General features: G+C 39.8%; 1 protein-coding gene across 3 annotated transcripts in view; it reads right to left on the bottom strand.

The window, feature by feature from the left end:
* LOC139456145 (two pore calcium channel protein 1-like) overlaps positions 1 to 17,922 on the bottom strand; it is a 37,362-nt gene that overhangs the window by 10,057 nt on the left and 9,383 nt on the right. For 2 of the 3 annotated variants that reach the window (XM_071237688.1, XM_071237689.1), the window contains exons 4-19: positions 17,402 to 17,532; positions 16,552 to 16,640; positions 15,846 to 15,880; positions 13,990 to 14,048; positions 12,268 to 12,367; positions 11,246 to 11,362; positions 10,508 to 10,571; positions 10,023 to 10,132; positions 8,829 to 8,892; positions 8,132 to 8,176; positions 7,629 to 7,685; positions 6,036 to 6,101; positions 4,688 to 4,760; positions 3,958 to 4,062; positions 3,704 to 3,775; positions 1,813 to 1,902 (exon numbers count right to left, since the gene is read on the bottom strand). In XM_071237688.1, coding sequence (XP_071093789.1) covers positions 1,813 to 1,902; positions 3,704 to 3,775; positions 3,958 to 4,062; positions 4,688 to 4,760; positions 6,036 to 6,101; positions 7,629 to 7,685; positions 8,132 to 8,176; positions 8,829 to 8,892; positions 10,023 to 10,132; positions 10,508 to 10,571; positions 11,246 to 11,362; positions 12,268 to 12,367; positions 13,990 to 14,048; positions 15,846 to 15,880; positions 16,552 to 16,640; positions 17,402 to 17,532 — 1,277 coding nt within the window. Of the gene's footprint in view, positions 1 to 1,812; positions 1,903 to 3,703; positions 3,776 to 3,957; positions 4,063 to 4,687; positions 4,761 to 6,035; positions 6,102 to 7,628; positions 7,686 to 8,131; positions 8,177 to 8,828; positions 8,893 to 10,022; positions 10,133 to 10,507; positions 10,572 to 11,245; positions 11,363 to 12,267; positions 12,368 to 13,989; positions 14,049 to 15,845; positions 15,881 to 16,551; positions 16,641 to 17,401; positions 17,533 to 17,712; positions 17,731 to 17,922 lie in introns of those variants that run through there. The other variant, XM_071237690.1, reaches the window with a different exon arrangement.

The following is a 17,922-nucleotide window of genomic DNA, read 5'->3' as shown; positions in this document are numbered from 1 at the left end:
GGATATAATACACAGAATTACCTACTTGCAAATCACAATACCAGATCATTTGTCTCTTATGTCATAACGATAAAAATTACTCGCTAAACTTTATTCACTCATTACAGATAATCTACAAATCCTAGTTCTTGATTAGAGTGAGTGAGTTAAAATGTAAAGTCACATCGGCAATGTTTCAGGAATATCGTGATGAGGGAAAGTACTACATTCAAAAGTTCTTGATTAGAAACAAACCCTAATGTTTTCCAATTACCTATAACATGTATGCTAAAAGAATGTGTTGGGTTTACCATGTTTACAAAATTAGAAATGACTATTTGTAAAGACTAGTCCAGAGTCTTCACTGTTTGAAGCTAGTCCTGCTTGAACAAAACAAAATGTTTACCATGTTTACATTTTCTGTAATTTTTGCAGAAAAAATTAAAGCTTTGGTTCAGACTTATAGCCCTCAATAGAGGACTATTATGATTTGATTAATACTTGTCCTCAACACAATTTAGTAGCCTCGGGCTTGCAGTCTAGCATTAATTTCAAGGGCTGGTTTAACTGTATTTCAGTAATATAATGTCTTGCTAGCTTAATGTTTTTCAATGTTTACCATGTTAGTAAAACCCACTTGCAAAGTATTGTGGCGACAGTCAAACAAATAACTGAAGTGACTCTGTGAACACGGAGACTCCAACTTATGTCTGGCGGATCAAACAAACCAAGGGAAGTAACTCAACACAGCACCATGCAACACCATATCACTAAAGTACTCATGGAAATTAAAAAACCTGTTTTGCTGGATTTAATAATCGACACAAAGCATTACGTAGATGTAAATACGAAATAACAAAACAACGGAAAAGTACTAGTCTGGATTTGCTAGTTTTATCTCAGTGCTCAATACAAAATGTACTTTACAGGAGGTAATTTGTAGGCACTTTCAACATTCAAGTCCAAATTGACATGGCAGAAACAGGCTATAGGCATTATGCAAATTAGCCTGGAAAACAGTTACCAAAACAACAATAAAAATAACAGCTATGTTTATGTACATAATAATAATGACATGTAAGTTCTTGTTTGAGAAGGGAATATGTTACTTTTACGTTCTGATATTTTAACGATCATTCACTATCCCACTCACAAATCACTAACCACTGACAAATCACATGCACGTGGGTTTCAAGCACCTGTTTTCACCTGTCGTCAAGGTGTCATAGGTCATGGACATTCACCTTGATCTACTTACACCTGGTTATGCTCAGTTTCACAGTAGTCTGTTTTGTTCATATTTTTACACACTTTTACGTGTAAAAAGACATCAAAACCTTTGATAGGCTGTATTTGTGCCAAGGCCCTATTAGTACTAATTGAGTTGTTTGAATATTTATATATTTTGTATATTTACTGCATTTATTTAAAATCTGAGATCGAAAAAACAGTTTTTTTTCATTTCCGTGAGTACTTTAGGTCACCTGTGCCTCTCTAAGATGAAGATGACGGAAAGGTTGGTTGGTTTGTTGTTTAACGCCGCACTCAGCAATATTCCAGCAATATGACGGCGGTCTGTAAATAATCGAGTCTGGGCCAGACAATCCAGTGATTGATATCATGAGCATCGATCCACACAATTGGGATCGATGACATGTATCAACCAAGTCAGCGAGCCTGACCACCCGATCCCGTTAATCGCCTTTTACGGCAAGTATGGGTTGCTGAAGACCTATTCTACCCCGGAATCTTCATGGGTTGGAAAGGTCACAACACGGAAAGGTCACAACACGCAACAAGAGATCTGCAAGGTTTATAAAACAGCTAACTTACTTGCAACAGTTCTTCAGGTCGACATTGAGAAACATTTCCATGCCGATGATGGCAAAGAAATAGTAGACCATGATGATCACCACCGCCAAACTGAAACACAACAGTGAGAGAGTGAGTGAGTGAGTGTGGTTTAACGCCGCTTTTAGTAACAATCTCGTTAAAATCAGATCTTAGTTCCACTAAACAAAGATCTGAGGACATCCCATTAGGGGTCATGTCAGAACGACCTTTCATCCGACCAATCAGAGCGTCGCTTACCAGATCATGAAAGTGACAGTTGCAATGTGATTTCTAATCATGCAGCATCGAAAACTTTAAAACAGGGTATTCCGAACGATAGTTACAGGCTTAAAGACTGAATCTGTACAATCTAGACCATATATTAGCCATTGGAGAATGTTCTTTTGTTCAGGTTTCAAATGTTTAAGCGAGAATTTGTCAATATATGTTTCGAAGTGTAGTCGCCCCAGGAATTCCAGCCTAGTTCGGCAAGGGTGGAAATTTGACTTTTATAGTCAGTCAACCCCCCTTGCCTCGAGAAGACGTCTTTTTGATGGAAAGGATATCTTCATGTCCATTAAAACTGGCGGTGGCAAGTACTCCTTTACTTATTTCCATTTTCCTTTTCTCAACATTTGATTGGTCAGGAAATGTCAATGAAACTCAGGGGCAGGTAATTTGACGTCGTGAGAACCACGGGAGTGGATCCAGGGGTTATTGTAGGGAATTCATGTCTCTCTACAGAAGCAATGTCACAAACACTGGAGTCTGTCTCAGCAATACTCCCACTACGTGACTGTGGTCTGTAAGAGTCTGGGCAAGACATACCAGTGACTGACATCATGAGCATCGATCCATGCAATTGGTATATGATGATGTCGACCCTGACAAAAAGGTCAAACCATGTACTGTTTTTGTTCCATATTTTGGATACAAATTTGGCACACCTATAAATTTGCTTAATATTTTTATACGTGGATGAAACAAGCAGGATATGTCACCTAGTGTTACTGGAAATTATCAGCATGAAGATGTCATGGCATCTCTGACGCCATGTTGAATGCAGTAACGAAATAAAAATTTGAAACTTTGTTGGATTTTATCCTTTCAGCACTACCTTTCTGCAGGTGTATTATTTTCAATGATTCCAATCAACCAAGTCACTAGGCCTGACCCCCTCATCCATTTAGTTGCCTGTTATGGCATAACGGTAGGTGTCTTACCCAGAATCCCCACAGGTAACCAGTACAATAACTGGGATCAGTCTGACCACCCCATCCATTAAGTCACCTCCTACGACAAGCATGGGTTGCTGGTTTGACTCAAACCCGATTCCCCACGGGGTTAAACCAGGGACTTATGTACACCTACTCAGAGGCTGATATTCGGCCCCAAGTTTGCAGCAAATGACAGTCAAATTTCCTAAACTGAATTAAAAATGTCCCAAGAGCTCAGAATTTACGAAAATACGAACAGGTGAAAAATCCAATATCACAATTTTTCCCCCAATTTCCCAGCTAAAGGCACTTAGCTTGGAATAGTAGATAAATCCCTGAAGCCCTGCTGTACTGCATCATCAATAACAAGAAACAACTCATGGACACTGATGATCTCCGACGCACCAAGCAAAATATCAGTCGCTAGTTTGTCTGTCCCAGACTTGATTATCTACAGCCCGCTGGCATATTGCTGAGTGTGGCTTTAACATGTTTAACAACAAACAAATAACAAACAGACCTTCATATTACTAGTCAACATTTGATAGGGGTATTGGGATTGTGCTCCTTTACATATCATCAGTAATCATTTTGGACTGAACGAACAATAGGAATAGTCCCATCACACATACATAAGTATTGATATATATATATATCATCAAAAGTATCTTCACCTGGTCAGTCGTGAAAACAGCACAAACAGTGTGCCCAGCACATCTCGATAGCGTCTCTTGATTTTAAATAACCTGAGAAGAGTGAAAAAACAGCTATTAATAATATGTTGTTTATTATTATTATGATTATGATTATTACTATTATCCAGATGCTGGTATTGCCCCATAAAATTCACAACAGATAAACATAACCTTTTAACACTTGCACTAATTATTAACTCCCTTATGCCCCCAAATCTGAGAAGATTCCATACCTGAGAAGTCGGAAGGGACGGAGGACGATGATGTAGTAGAAGCTGTCATCAAGGATCTCCAGCAGCACACCGATCACACTGATGACGGTCACCAGGAAGTCAAACCTGGCAACACACAGGACATGTCATACACCTGCTAAGCAACACAGAGCATGTCATACACATGCTTGCAACACAGAACATGTCATACAACTGCTTAGCAACACAGGACATGTCATACACCTGCATAGCATGCCTAACATTTTACAAGTGATTCAAACATACAAAATATGAATCCTACAATAAAACTGAATTTGAAATAAATATCTCTTACTCTTAATCATTCTTGTGGTATTATGACTACATAAACTATGTTTACATCTAACCATAAATAAATATCAGTGACACTAAGCATAATTATATGATAATAATTCTATGATAACTGTTTATAATGAAAATTTGTTAAATTATTTCGTTTTGGATTTGGAATCAAGTTTTCAAAAAGTGAGTTTGTATTGATTATTGAGGGGAAATGGTCATGTTTTGATCGCAGAATTAACAACAGAATTTTGGCATCTTGGCTGCTGAATTTTGGTAATTCTACTGCAGAATTTTGATCATTTGACCACAGAATTCGTCTGGGACTGATGAAGTGCTATCTTATGTTATCTTATCATCACATGCATCAAGCTCGTCATCCTGAAGCAAGTGTTTCATGACATTAAGTTTTCGAATAAAGTAGTCAACTTACAGGTCCCAGCCTGATGTGAAATATATATGTGGCCCCTTTCCGAGGATCTTCAATATGGCCTCCACGGAATATACTGGAAAACAACGCTTCATGTACAAACATTGAAAGTAACAACACCAAGGACGAGAAAAGTGAATTCTGACAAACAGAAGTAAAGTCAATAATAATCAATAATACCAGTTTCTTTGTAGGTTTATTGTCACTCTCAGTAATATTTTAGCCATATGATGGGAGTCTGTATACATTTGAGGTGAGGTGAAATGGGGTTTAGCGTCGTGCATGCACACGTGTGTGTTTGTGTGCCTGCTTGTACTAGTCGGGACTGATGCCGATTTATAGTGCTAGCCCACTGAGGTACAATGCCGCAGTTAAAAATTATACCCCACTCAGACACAGAATACTGACTCCGAGCCGACAAGTCCTTATTTTAGCCCCTTAATGCCGAGCGCCAGGCAGGGTAACAACAAGTACCATCTTTTAACGTCATTTGGTATGACGTGGCCGAGGATCGAACCCCAGACCTTCCGCTCTCCGGGTGGATGCTCAAATATTTGAATCTAGACTAAACCAACCATTGACCCACGGCGTCAGGTTATGACGACACACAATCACTCAAGTCAGTGAGCCTCATCATCGACCAATTAAATCACTTGTATGATGAAATTCTATTTTTTAAAGAATAGGTTGATGAAGACCAATTCCCAAAAGGCACTAACAATAAGTGTTACTGTACATTGTCACATATAAGGCGAGTTTTTCATACCTAAAATAAGTGGGCTTTAAAGGGTGTGTGTGTGTGTGGAGGGGGGTCTTATACACGAGTTTTGAAGTTTCCATGTCTACAAGTCCGTACTGAAGTACGCAAGTTAATCTTGTAATTTATACACTGTCTGGTTAAAAAAAGGGTTCATTGTATATCTGGACTTATGTTTGAAACCCATTATATTAATTTTATTCAAAATTTCATTGTGATCCTAAATCCTCAAATTTAGTGATGAACATGATGAACAAGCCAATATATTTACCAACGATCAGTAACAAAATTCCAAACAAGGAGTAACCATGCTACAAGAGTATTTTGGGTTGACCATGTTGACAAACTTTGACATTCATTTTTCTAAGACCTGTCCATGATCTTTATTTCACTGGTGCTCAGAGTTTGTAGCTAGTCCTGCTTGAACAAGACAAAATGTTTACTATGTTTACTATGTTTACTATGTTTACTATGTTTACATTGTCTGTCAGCCTTATTAACTCCCAGTGCAAAGCATAATTAATGTATTGAGAACTGGTTCAGAATTATAGCCCTCAAATGTAAACTGACGATGATGAATGCAAAGCTACTTACTACATACGAACACAATCGAAGTCCAGCTTGCTGTGAAATCGTATGACTTTACATTGACAGCATTTACTGGAAGAAAAAACACACAGGAAAATAAACATATCAGTCTTAAAATTCATCCACAAGTCAATATGTACATAATAATTACCTTATTTTCTAAGAACCATGCATCACAAAGACACAAAAAAGCATAGGATTAAAAGCACAAATTCATGAAGTTAAATACAAATAATGACTTAATATTTATACAGAGAAACTATTATCCACATTTTAAGCAAAATAACATTCAATCTCATTCAAATAAGACCTTATAGTCTGACACGATATCTCTTGCCATCAAGATCTGTTAAACCTTCGCTAGGTCACATCAGGTGAGCTATTAATCAGTCAATCACCAAGGAGGATGGTATATAATCCGTATGATCTAGTGAAGCATTATATGCATATGTGGTTTCTGTATCTTGAAAACATATGTACAAAATAGAAGCACAAGGCTCTGTAGCTCACCTTGCAAGATGAAGCAATACTGACGATCATGCTTAAAATTGTATTGGAATTCTGAGTGCACTTTTCAGAGACATCATAGCCGGGATCATTCATAAAAAGTTTCAGTTTCATAGGCATTGTAGTTTCAAAGAGCTATGTTGAAGACGTAAAAGCTAACAGTAGACAGATGGACAATGCACCACTGTATAAGTTCACTTGACTTGTCATCATGGTCAGGTGAGCTAACAAGCAGTTTTGAATAGGATAATATTATGTTTGTGCATGTTTTCAGCAAGTTTTTTGTTCAGACCACAATTTCTGAATCAGTCATAGAGGTGGTAAAAATTTTACTAAGAAGAAACTGACTGACCACAGATGATATTGAGAATGCAGTGAAGCCAAATCTCTCCAGATAGCTGACATCTGATTGTGCCACAAACCCTGCATCCTTCATGGCTTGTTCAGGGTTCACTTAACATGATCTGGGGAGTGTTTGTTAGATCTTCACCAAGAGGTGTATCAAATCAGGAGATGGGTATCAAATCCGAGGAAGGGTATCAAATCATGAGAGGGGTAACAAATCTGAGGAAGGGCATTAAATCCCAAGAAGATTATCAAATCCGATGAAGGATCTCAAATTACGAGAGGGGTATCAAATCTGAGGGAGGGTATCAGATCTGAAGGGTATTAAATCACGAGAGGGATTATCGAATCTGAGGAAGAGTATCAAATCAGGAGAGGGGTAACAATCCCGAGGAAGGGTATCAAATCACGAGAGGGCTATCAAATCCAGGGAAGGGTATTAAACCTGAGAGGATTATCAAATCCGATGAAGGATCTCAAATCATGAGAGGGGTATCAAATCTGAGGAAGGGTATCAGATCAGAAGGGTATTGAATCTGAGGAAAAGTATCAAATCAGGAGAGGGGTAACAATCCCGTGGAAGGGTATCAAATCATGAGAGGGATTATCAAATCACGAAAGGGGTATCAAACCTAGAGAAGGTATCAAATTCAGAAAGGGGTATCAAATTTTTGGAAACAGGTTTCAAATCCGAACAACATGGTTTAAAATTGCACTGAGATGGAGACTGTCCCACAGAATACTTACTTGATAAGTTAATCGTCTCAATCAGGATCCATAAGAAGTTACATGCTATCACCAAATCTGTAACGATAATGTAAAATGTACAAGCTTTAAAAATATTGATCCAAATATTAATAATGAAGACCCCCTCGATAGAATCTGACCTCAGCAATGTCGACAAGTCCATTTATGCACAGGTGGATATTTCCCGCATATTTTCACAATCCTCACATGGATAACCTGTACCTAATCTCTCAATACTGATTGTCATATCTCTCTCATTTTTGGATGCGATCGTTTGGTCATCGCGTTTATCTGTGTTGCCCAGCCACATCTATGGGGAAAAACTCACTACAAACAGCCCTCTCAAAAATAATGTCGTCTAATATACAACGTCATCATATTCAAATCTCCAAAAATGATGTCACGATAGAACAATGTTTTATCGTGAAATAAACCACGCTACATTCTTCAGTTGTTCTTTGCGATTTATCGTGTTGCTATTTTATATAAGGACATATACTTACAAATAAAATAGTCAAACCACTTCCAACTGACGAATCTGTTGAGAACTGGAAGAGAAAATATACATGCAGTTTTCTGTCAGGAAGTTCAAAGAAAATATTTTAATCAAATATCAATGGAAGAAACCCTGAGGAACAGGGATACATTGTTTGAAAAGCCAGTACATCAACTGGTTCATATACCATATATCTCAATCTTTAATACAACCCCACCTATAATGTGACACACTGTGGAAACTTTAATAAACTTAAAAATAATTTATATACAGTAAACTTTAATAACGACCACACTTAAAATGAACTGACGGATAGACAAACTGTTTTTTGGTCTTGTCCATTTGCTGCATATATGCTTATAACAAACTACGGTTATAACAAACTAAAATTAGTGGTCCCTTGGAGTTCGTTTTAACCATAGTTTACTGTACCTTGTCTATAATGCAATCTAAAGAAATTACATCAGCAGAGTATCTAGAGTTGAAAATGTTTGGTGTTCAAACTCATTAACTCTTGTTTCAGCATGAATGCTGTGAAAAGGACTCTGACTTTAAGGATTCATTTCTAACACTGTACAGCTTCCAACGTAAGTACCAGATCCTGATATAGACAGGCACCCAAGTACATCCCCCTTTTGACAAGCATGGGTTCCTGGAGACTGTTCTCTATTTCACTACTCACAGCAGTTATATGAGTAACTCACGTTTGAAGACGATGTTGCACGGATGACGGAAGTTGGAAGACCACAAGGAGTCGTCATTCTTCAGCTGGGGGGGGGAATACAATCTATTATCACATATCTGTCAGTGACCTCAACTCAAAACGTCACTCTCGAGAGTGGTGACATTATATATACGGAAGCCACTCGTCATGACTCAAGGTCATGGTCACTAAAGAGGCACTATCACATCACAGCTTGAAAAGACCCCTTGATATTCATGTGATTTGAGCTGATTTGAAACATGTCTAAGCATCAATACTTTAATTATTAACCACTTTATGAGATACACAGTGTATACACCAAACACTATAAAATAGCCTCAGTATATACGTTACATCAATTAAACAAAAATATTAATGGATTGGATCACTTGGGACATGACTCATGCAGACGGTTGATATATATACTCACCAACAAAAGAAACGTGAATACCATACATGTTTGTTTGTTTGTTTGTTTGTTTGTTGTTTAACACCACACTCAGCAATATTCAATATGACGGCAGTCTGTAAATAATCAAGTCTGGACCAGACAATCCAGTGATTGACATCATGAGCATCGATCCCACAATTGGGGTACGACGACATGCATCAACAAAGTCAGCGAGCCTGACCACCCGATCCCGTTAGTCGCCTCTTACAACAAGCATTGTCGCCTTTCACAGCAAGCATTGGTTGGTTAGTTTATTAAGAATTACTCATAATCAGAAGATATTAAATTGGTTCAATGCACAAACAAACTTACTGGTATGTTGTCAAAACCGCGCTCATGAATGCATCGCATATGACATCATAGATTCATGACTCGAGATGCACCATTTGTCTTGCACAGGATTAGTGTGTTAAGTTTGGAAATCATGTGCAGCATATCGTGACAAGAATAGAGACACTCTGTGGTAAAACTTAATTGATTGTTTAATTAGGTGTTACACATTGGAAACATCTCTGCTTAACATACTTGTCTATATGTTTCAATGGTTTGCGTTTCTTTTGAAGGTGAGTATACATCACATGCATGGCACTGGCATAGATCCTCATTCTGAATGCTGATATTATAGTTTTGGTGAAAGAAAATATTAATTGACAAGGATGACAAATGTATGTTTGGGTTGCAGAATTGTTCATGACAATCATGTACAATATAGAAATAATGTAAGCAGTATTAGACACCACCCACCTTCCACTGTAGAGAGCAGATATCATACACCCTGTAGAATTCCTCCAGAGTTATCCCCCCTGTCTTACTTGTGTTCAAACTCTTAAACATCAGGTAGTAGTCCCGAGTATCTGGAAGGAAACAACATCAGTACTAGCGCTGTGATGATACACCAACAGTGCGATCCGATACGTATCACGATACCTTAGTCACATTCCGATATGTATCACAATACCTTAGTCACGTTCCGATACGTATCACGATACCTTAGTCACGTTCTGATATGTATCACGATACCTTGGTCACATTACGATACGTATCACAATACCTTGGTCACGTTCCGATACGTACAACGATACCTTAGTCACGTTCTGATATGTATCACGATACTTTGGTCACATTTCGATACGTATCACGATACCTTGGTCACGTTCTGATACTTATCACGATATCAAAAGACTCAGGTGAGATTTGATATCTCATGTTACTGTCTCACTTCCACTCACCTCGTTTCGGTCGGAAGAACCTCATCATTCCCACAAAATGTCTCACGCTCAACGTGGAACAATTCTGAAACACAGAGATAAGTGTTCGAGTCAGGACCAGATGAACCAGTGATTCAAATTATGAGCAGTGTCCAGTCGGCTACAGTAAACAACCAATTCGCTAAGTACTAGTAGTTATTCATGATGATATAAGTATGATAAACACGTTAATTAACCAGTTAAGTACAATTCAGAATCACACACAGATGATAACATCTGTTCCATTTTTACACATGTGACAAGGAAAATGATGAGTGATGATATGCATACACAATAACAGTGTTGTTCTCCATAACAGTCCGTGTCATATGTATATCCACTTTTTAATGCAAATAAAGACTCTCATTTAGTGAGTGAGTTGGGTTTAAGACCGCTTTTAACAGTATCACAGTTATAAGGCGGCGTGTCAGCTTATTGTGGGAGGAAAGCCCGAAGTGATGCAGGTCTCAGATATTTACCAGTTGGTGATACCCACAAGCACGGGTATGGTGCTGACAAACCTAGAAACATAATCGGGGTGAACCAGGATTCGAACCCACACTCATAGATTTCTGGCGTGCCCAAGGGATGCAACTCTGCACAGCGAAACGCGGCGCCTTGGACGACTGGGCCACCCGTGTCCCCCTCTCATTTAGACTCTATCTAACTTGGTCAAATCAGTTTGAGTCACAGAGTCCCAGCTCTCCATGCCATCAGTACCTGTTTGGTCGTGACCAGCTTGAATGCATGTTGACATCCTTCCCTCTTGTGGAAGAACAGAGACCGGATCTTGACTTTCTCCAGATTCAGAAAGGTGTCATACACAACAGCCAGCAGCTGAGGAGGATGGAGCACATTGTAACACAAGGATGTTGTCTGACTATAGTATCAGTGTTCCTGTTATGAACCTCATTACCGTATTGGCCATTTTAAGCGCCCACTCCAATGTTTGTTAATTTGTTGTGTAACGCGGCACTCAGCAATATTTCAGCTACATGACAGTGGTCTGTAAATAATCATTTTGGACCAAACAATCCAGTGGTTGATATCATGAGCATCGATCTACACAACTGGGATACGATAACATGCATCAACCAAGTCAATGAGCCTGACCACCTGATCTCCTTAGTTGCCTCCTACGACAAGCATGGGTTGCTGTAGACCTATTCTAACCCGGATCTTCACGCGTCCTTTTCCAATGAGCGCCTTCTGACCCACTTCTAGATCACTCTGTAAGTAATCTTTATAAGCCCAGACTGTATATGACAATCTCAATTTTCTTGTGCATATTACAGATTTACAGAAAGCACAGCAGTGTAGAAAGGGCATGTAACTGCCAAGTATGATCAAAAATATTTAGTTTTATGAACTTTTGAACTACGACTGTTCTCTACAACCTTATCTCAGACAAGAAATTTAAATGTGTATTATAGCAACAAGAGCCACTTTTGTCAAATTTCTTAGTGCCCATTGCACATATTGCGTTGAATACAGTAGAATATTTACATATTTCTCTCAACTTTACTATTGGAATAGTAAAGATACATCGTGTATTATATCGTATATGATATACCACAAAACAAGATATTTTTAGTCCAAAAAGCTGGCTCACTGTGGTAGAACTGAATATCAACGAGTGCACAGAGCATGACAGTTGTGTGACTGATGGTGCCACTATAGAGCATTATTATTATTATGACTTAGCTGAGATATGTATTTCCTCAGGTCCATACGGGACTCACCAGGTTCATGAGGAAGTAGAGTTCCAGTGACAGATACACGATGAAGAACAGGCTGTAAAACGGGGATGTGGCGTACGCCGGCATCATCACATCCGGGAAGCTGCGCAAACAGTCAGTGAGAGAGTGAGTGACGTGATTGAGTGAGTCAGTGAGTGAGTGAGTGAGTGAGTGAGTGAGTGAGAGAGAGAGAGAGAGTAAGTGAGAGAGAGTGAATGAGAGTCAGTGAGAGTGAGAAAGTGAGTAAGAGAGTGAGATAGTGAGAGTGAGTGAGTGAGTGAGTGAGTGAGTGAGTGAGTGACAGAGTTAGTTATATGCAGCCTATACACCGACCAGGCAGCCTTTATAATTCACGATTGTCTGCTATCCCGAGACAACTAAACTGTGCTGATAACAAGTGAAAATCCAGTGATGGTACTCCTCATAGACTAATTCCAAACCAGTTCTCAATGCTTCCGTTTTGTTACAAATTGGAACTGAACGTAACGACTAAAAATATAAACATTCAAGCAGGACTAGCTACAAGCTCTGAGGACAAGTGAAATAAAGACGCGGACTTGTCTTTAACAATACTAATTTCCAAGGTTACCAGATCTCCAATTTACAAAGAAATTGCAGCATGATGTCAAAAGTCTATGTGATGAATATGTTTATGAGAGTCATAGCTATGGTGGTTTTGTGGAACAGGCACAGGATGAGGGGAACTAGTGGTTGATAGTGTGAGCATTTATTGACCCCATCTGCTTGTAACACAATCACTAGCTCACAGCTTAATCTTTGCCACTCACAGTAGCTATTATAGAATTATGATCAATTATTCTTTTGTCAACATTTATGCTGCCATACGAGAGACAAGCATGAAATACTCATTTCCCCCACCAATATGACATGTCTGATCAAAGTCAAAGTCGTTGCCATGGAAACTCAAAAATTATTTTTTTTAAAAATCCCAAACAATCAAAAGGCCTATCCATGTGCCAAGTTTGTTTAAGATATCTCTCATGTTTTTTGTGTTCTGCTCCAGAACGAAACGTGATGGACGGACGGATGGACTGCAGACAGCACCCATTCCTACATCCCCCTTCTATGCATCAACCAAGTCAATGAGCCTGACCACCTGATCTCGTTAGTTGCCTCCTACGACAAGCATAGTCGCCTCTTACGGCAAGCATGGGTTGCTGTAGACCTATTCTACGCCGGATCTTCACGAGTCCTTTTCCAATGAGCGCCTTCTGACCCACTTCTAGATCACTCTGTAAGTAATCTTTATAAGCCCAGACTGTATATGACAATCTCAATTTTCTTGTGCATATTACAGATTTACAGAAAGCACAGCAGTGTAGAAGGAGCATGTAACTGCCAAGTATGATCGAAAATATTTAGTTTTATGAACTTTTGAACTACAACGGTTCTCTACAACCTTATCTCAGACAAGAAATTTAAATGTGTATTATAGCAACAAGAGCCACTTTTGTCAAATTTCTTAGTGCCCATTGCTCCAGAACGAAACGTGATGGACGGACGGATGGACTGCAGACAGCACCCATTCCTACATCCCCCTTCCATGCATCAACCAAGTCAATGAGCCTGACCACCTGATATCTCTCATGTTTTTTGTGTTCTGCTCCAGAACGAAACGTGATGGACGGACGGATGGACTGCAGACAGCACCCATTCCTATATCCCCCTTCCACTTCGTGGCGGGGGATAACAATACCCACTCACTTTGCAGTTGTAAGCAGGATGAACAAACTGACGAAGCTGTCTTGAATTGTTCTGAAATACTGAAACAAACAGACAAGTTTAGAAGAACAATAGCGTAGAACAATAGTGACACAAATTGTGTTCTGACTGAAATACACAAACATACACAACTTGACTGTTTATTCGTTGTTTAATACCAGCAATATTACACTCTAGACAAAGGTTGCCGAGGACTTAGTTAAATGCATTTCAATCCTCATGTCCTTACGTTTATGAGGTGAGGTGAAATGGGGTTTAACGTCGCGTCCAAGATTATTGCACTTATATAGCGATGTGCCTGCACGTGTATGTGTGTGTGGCTGCTTGTACTAGTCTGGACTGATGCCGATTTATAGTGCTAGCACACTGAGATACCATGCCGCAGTTTAACATGAATACCCCACTCAGACACAGTATACCTACTCTGAGCCGAGCAGTCCTTGTTTTAGACCCTTAATGCCGAGCGCCAGACAGGGTAACAACAAGTACCATCTTTTAACGTCTTTCGGTATGAAGCGGCTGGGGATCGAACCGCGGACCTTCCGCTCGCCGGGCGGACGCTCTACCATTAGACCACGGAAGCGGTCCCTTACGTTTATGAAAGCAAGTAAGGGGACATTTCTTAACCATGATAACTATAACATTAATGTGTTTGAGTGAGTTGGGAGTATAAGCATCACTAAACAGCATTTCCATCACATCAGAGTGTGTCAGCTTCCTGTGGGAAGAAAGCCCAAAGTGATGAAATCCAAGAGCACAAAGTTATATGTACAGTGCATCTTCCTGAGTCAAGGGAGTTAACTGACTGTAAAAGTCCAGTTTCCTCCCTTGCCGACCTAGGCTGGAATTTCTAGGATCGATTGTAGCGCCACTAGTGACTATTACAAGTTATGTCCCTTCTAACTTCCTCCTATTGACCAATCAGATTCCACCTCTTATGTCAGTTGCATTTGCTTGAAACGAAATGGCGGAGCCCAGTGGTGACGATCTGTTCGTGATCTTACTACCTGAAGTGCATCAAATCACATGAGCATCTTGATTGAAAACATGAAAAGATTATGAAAATATCTGTTGATGATGTTGACTGTACACATGCTTTGCAAATCCTGCAATCGCCTTTTTACTCCAGTTTACAAAACCGGATGTTAATTTCGTTTTGCAATTTTGACTGTACTATGCATAAACTTGTTAGTCCCCCCAAAATATAATTCAATAATTCCAGCCAAGTTCGGCAAGTGTGGAAACTGGACTTTTATAGTCATTTAACTCCCTTGCCTCTGGAAGACGCCCATAGTGTTGACAGACCAAGGGTGGTAAGGGAGACTACTCCTGTAATCAAACCTAAACCCAGCAAATCCTGTCACGGCTTAGGAAGTCAGTGGCAGTAACAAACGTCATGAAGAGGACAATCAGGCTGATCAGTGTCAGGTCCAATAACAACAGTGATGTGAAACTGTCAAAATATCACCATGTGACTCCTCAGTGATCTTGACAACACTGCTCCGAGGTTTGTTTGTTTGTTTGTTGTTTAACGCCGCACTCAGCAATATTCCAGCTATATGTAAATAATCGAGCCTGGACCAAACAATTCAGTGATTGACATCATGAGCATCGATCAACGTAATTGGGATAGGATGACATACATCAACCATGTCAATGAGCCTGACCACCCGATCCCGTTAGTCGCCTCTTAGGGCAAGCACAGTCGCCTTTAACAGCAAGCATGGGTTGCTGAAGACCTATTCTACCCCGGATCTTCACAGGTCCATGGGACACCTTGGTAGAGACACACTTGTAGTCGTACATCTTGTAACTAAACACACAAGGTATATACTCACACTGTTGTTGTCTATTTGGGACAGTAGGTAAAAACCTAAAACAAGAAGAAATCAAATAAGAAACTCATACAAACATTTGTTTTCGGACGGTAAGCAAAAATTTGTTGTTATTGTTATTGTAACAGATGTTACCCCATTTAGTGGTATACATAAGATAGCTACAATAAATAGTAAAGAACAATGAAGAACAAAGCATGGTTTATTTCAAGATAAAACATTGTTCTATCACGACATCATTTCTGAATATTCAAACATGCGCTCGCAACTTGATGCTTCGTATATTACACAGTGTTATTTGTGAGAGGGGAGTATCTAGATAGTTGTTCCCCACAGATGTAGCTGGGCAATGCAGATAAATGCGATGGCCAAACAATCGCATCCAAAAGCGATCCCTGTGTTACCCTGTTATAACAGATAGTTACCCTGTCTGGGAGATATAACAGATAGTTACCCTGTCTGGGGGATATAAGATAGTTACCCCGTCTGGGGGATATAACAGATATTTACCCTGTCTGGGGGTAAAACAGATAGTTACCCTGTCTGGGAGATATAACAGATAGTTACCCTGTCTGGGAGATATAACAGATAGTTACCCTGTCTGGGGGATATAAGATAGTTACCCCGTCTGGGGGATATAACAGATATTTACCCTGTCTGGGGGTTGAACAGATAGTTACCCCGTCTGGGAGATATAACACATAGTTACCTAGGATGGAGAAGATGAGCATGAAGAAGAGGAGGAGGAAGATCATATCAAGGATGGGCGGCATTGACTGCAGCACCTGTCTGGAGATTCTGTCAACAGAAACATACGGTCAGGGACAGCTGGGATCAATAGGGACATTTCAGGGTATTCTGTCATAAATATCCAAATCTAGATCAAGAGAGAGAAAATTTCTTTTCATGCTCAAAAACTAAAAAATTGTCTATTTCGGTACTACATAACTTCTTAAGTATGTTGTTATTTTCGAGGCGTCGGTAGAAGCATTCAACACTATACATTGCCATCATCATCAGGTGTTAGCTGTGATAGAAAACTATTGTCATTGTGTGAACAAAACAGATTCCATGCATACAAAGCATGCTTCGTGTATCTATGTTAAATCAATGTAAAGATTGAAAAGGAACATCTCATTAACACGGTAAAAAGCATTATGTTGAAAATATCCCCTTTGTTTCCTGTTCTGGGATGCTCTTTCAATGCCACAACAGTGAGTGAGTGAGTTGGTTTAATGTCACTTTAAACAGTATTTCTGTCATATTACCAGTGTCCGCATGTTGGAAGAAGGCTCAAAGACATGCAGGTCTTAGGCATCTACAACTTTGGTGAAATTCGCAAGCAAGGTGAGAAACAATCAGGAAGAAACAGGATTCTCAGCCACGATAAAAGGTTCCTGGCACACCAAAGGGACATAACTCTGTACCCTATCTGCCACACTAACCCTGTATAAATTACATCTGTACAAGATGAACACTGGCAGTTGCAGGCAGGCAGTTACTGTAGGTCATCAGCGACCCTTCAGTGGCAACAAAGTACATCATTCAAAACTACTGACCTCCGCACCCCTCGGCAGTAATGTGAGTGAATGAGGAAGAGAGGTCGGAGGGCACGGGTGACCCGGAAGTGGTTGGTCTGCCTGACTAGCACCACGATGGCCTCGATGCCCATGATCAGCAGTGTGGTGGCCTGTAGACATAAAAACTGGTAGTAAGAAGATAATCTTCAGTGGACAAGATGCAACTGTTACAATTCGTAAGTTAAAATTGTCTCCCACAAATGCAGGAATCACATGTCATTATAAGTACAGAATGAATTTTTGATTTCTTGTCAAACGTTCTCCCGTCAGGATCTGAGTAAAACACTCACCTTGATGACCGTCCTCTGGTGACGGCGACATGTCCTCCAGCCAAGATCTGAGTCAAACACTCACCTTGATGACTGTCTTCTTGTGACAGAGACATGTCCTCCAGCCAAGATCTGAGTCAAACACTCACCTTGATGACCGTCCTCTGGTGACGGCGACATGTCCTCCAGCCAAGATCTGAGTCAAACACTCACCTTGATGACTGTCTTCTT

Source organism: Haliotis cracherodii, unplaced genomic scaffold (genome assembly GCF_022045235.1).
Source record: "Haliotis cracherodii isolate W230 unplaced genomic scaffold, xgHalCrac1.p SCAF_11, whole genome shotgun sequence".
NCBI classification, from domain to species: domain Eukaryota; kingdom Metazoa; phylum Mollusca; class Gastropoda; order Lepetellida; family Haliotidae; genus Haliotis; species Haliotis cracherodii.
The sequence above is the reverse complement of the archived record's forward strand: the minus strand, read 5'-3'. Positions and strand labels throughout refer to the sequence as shown.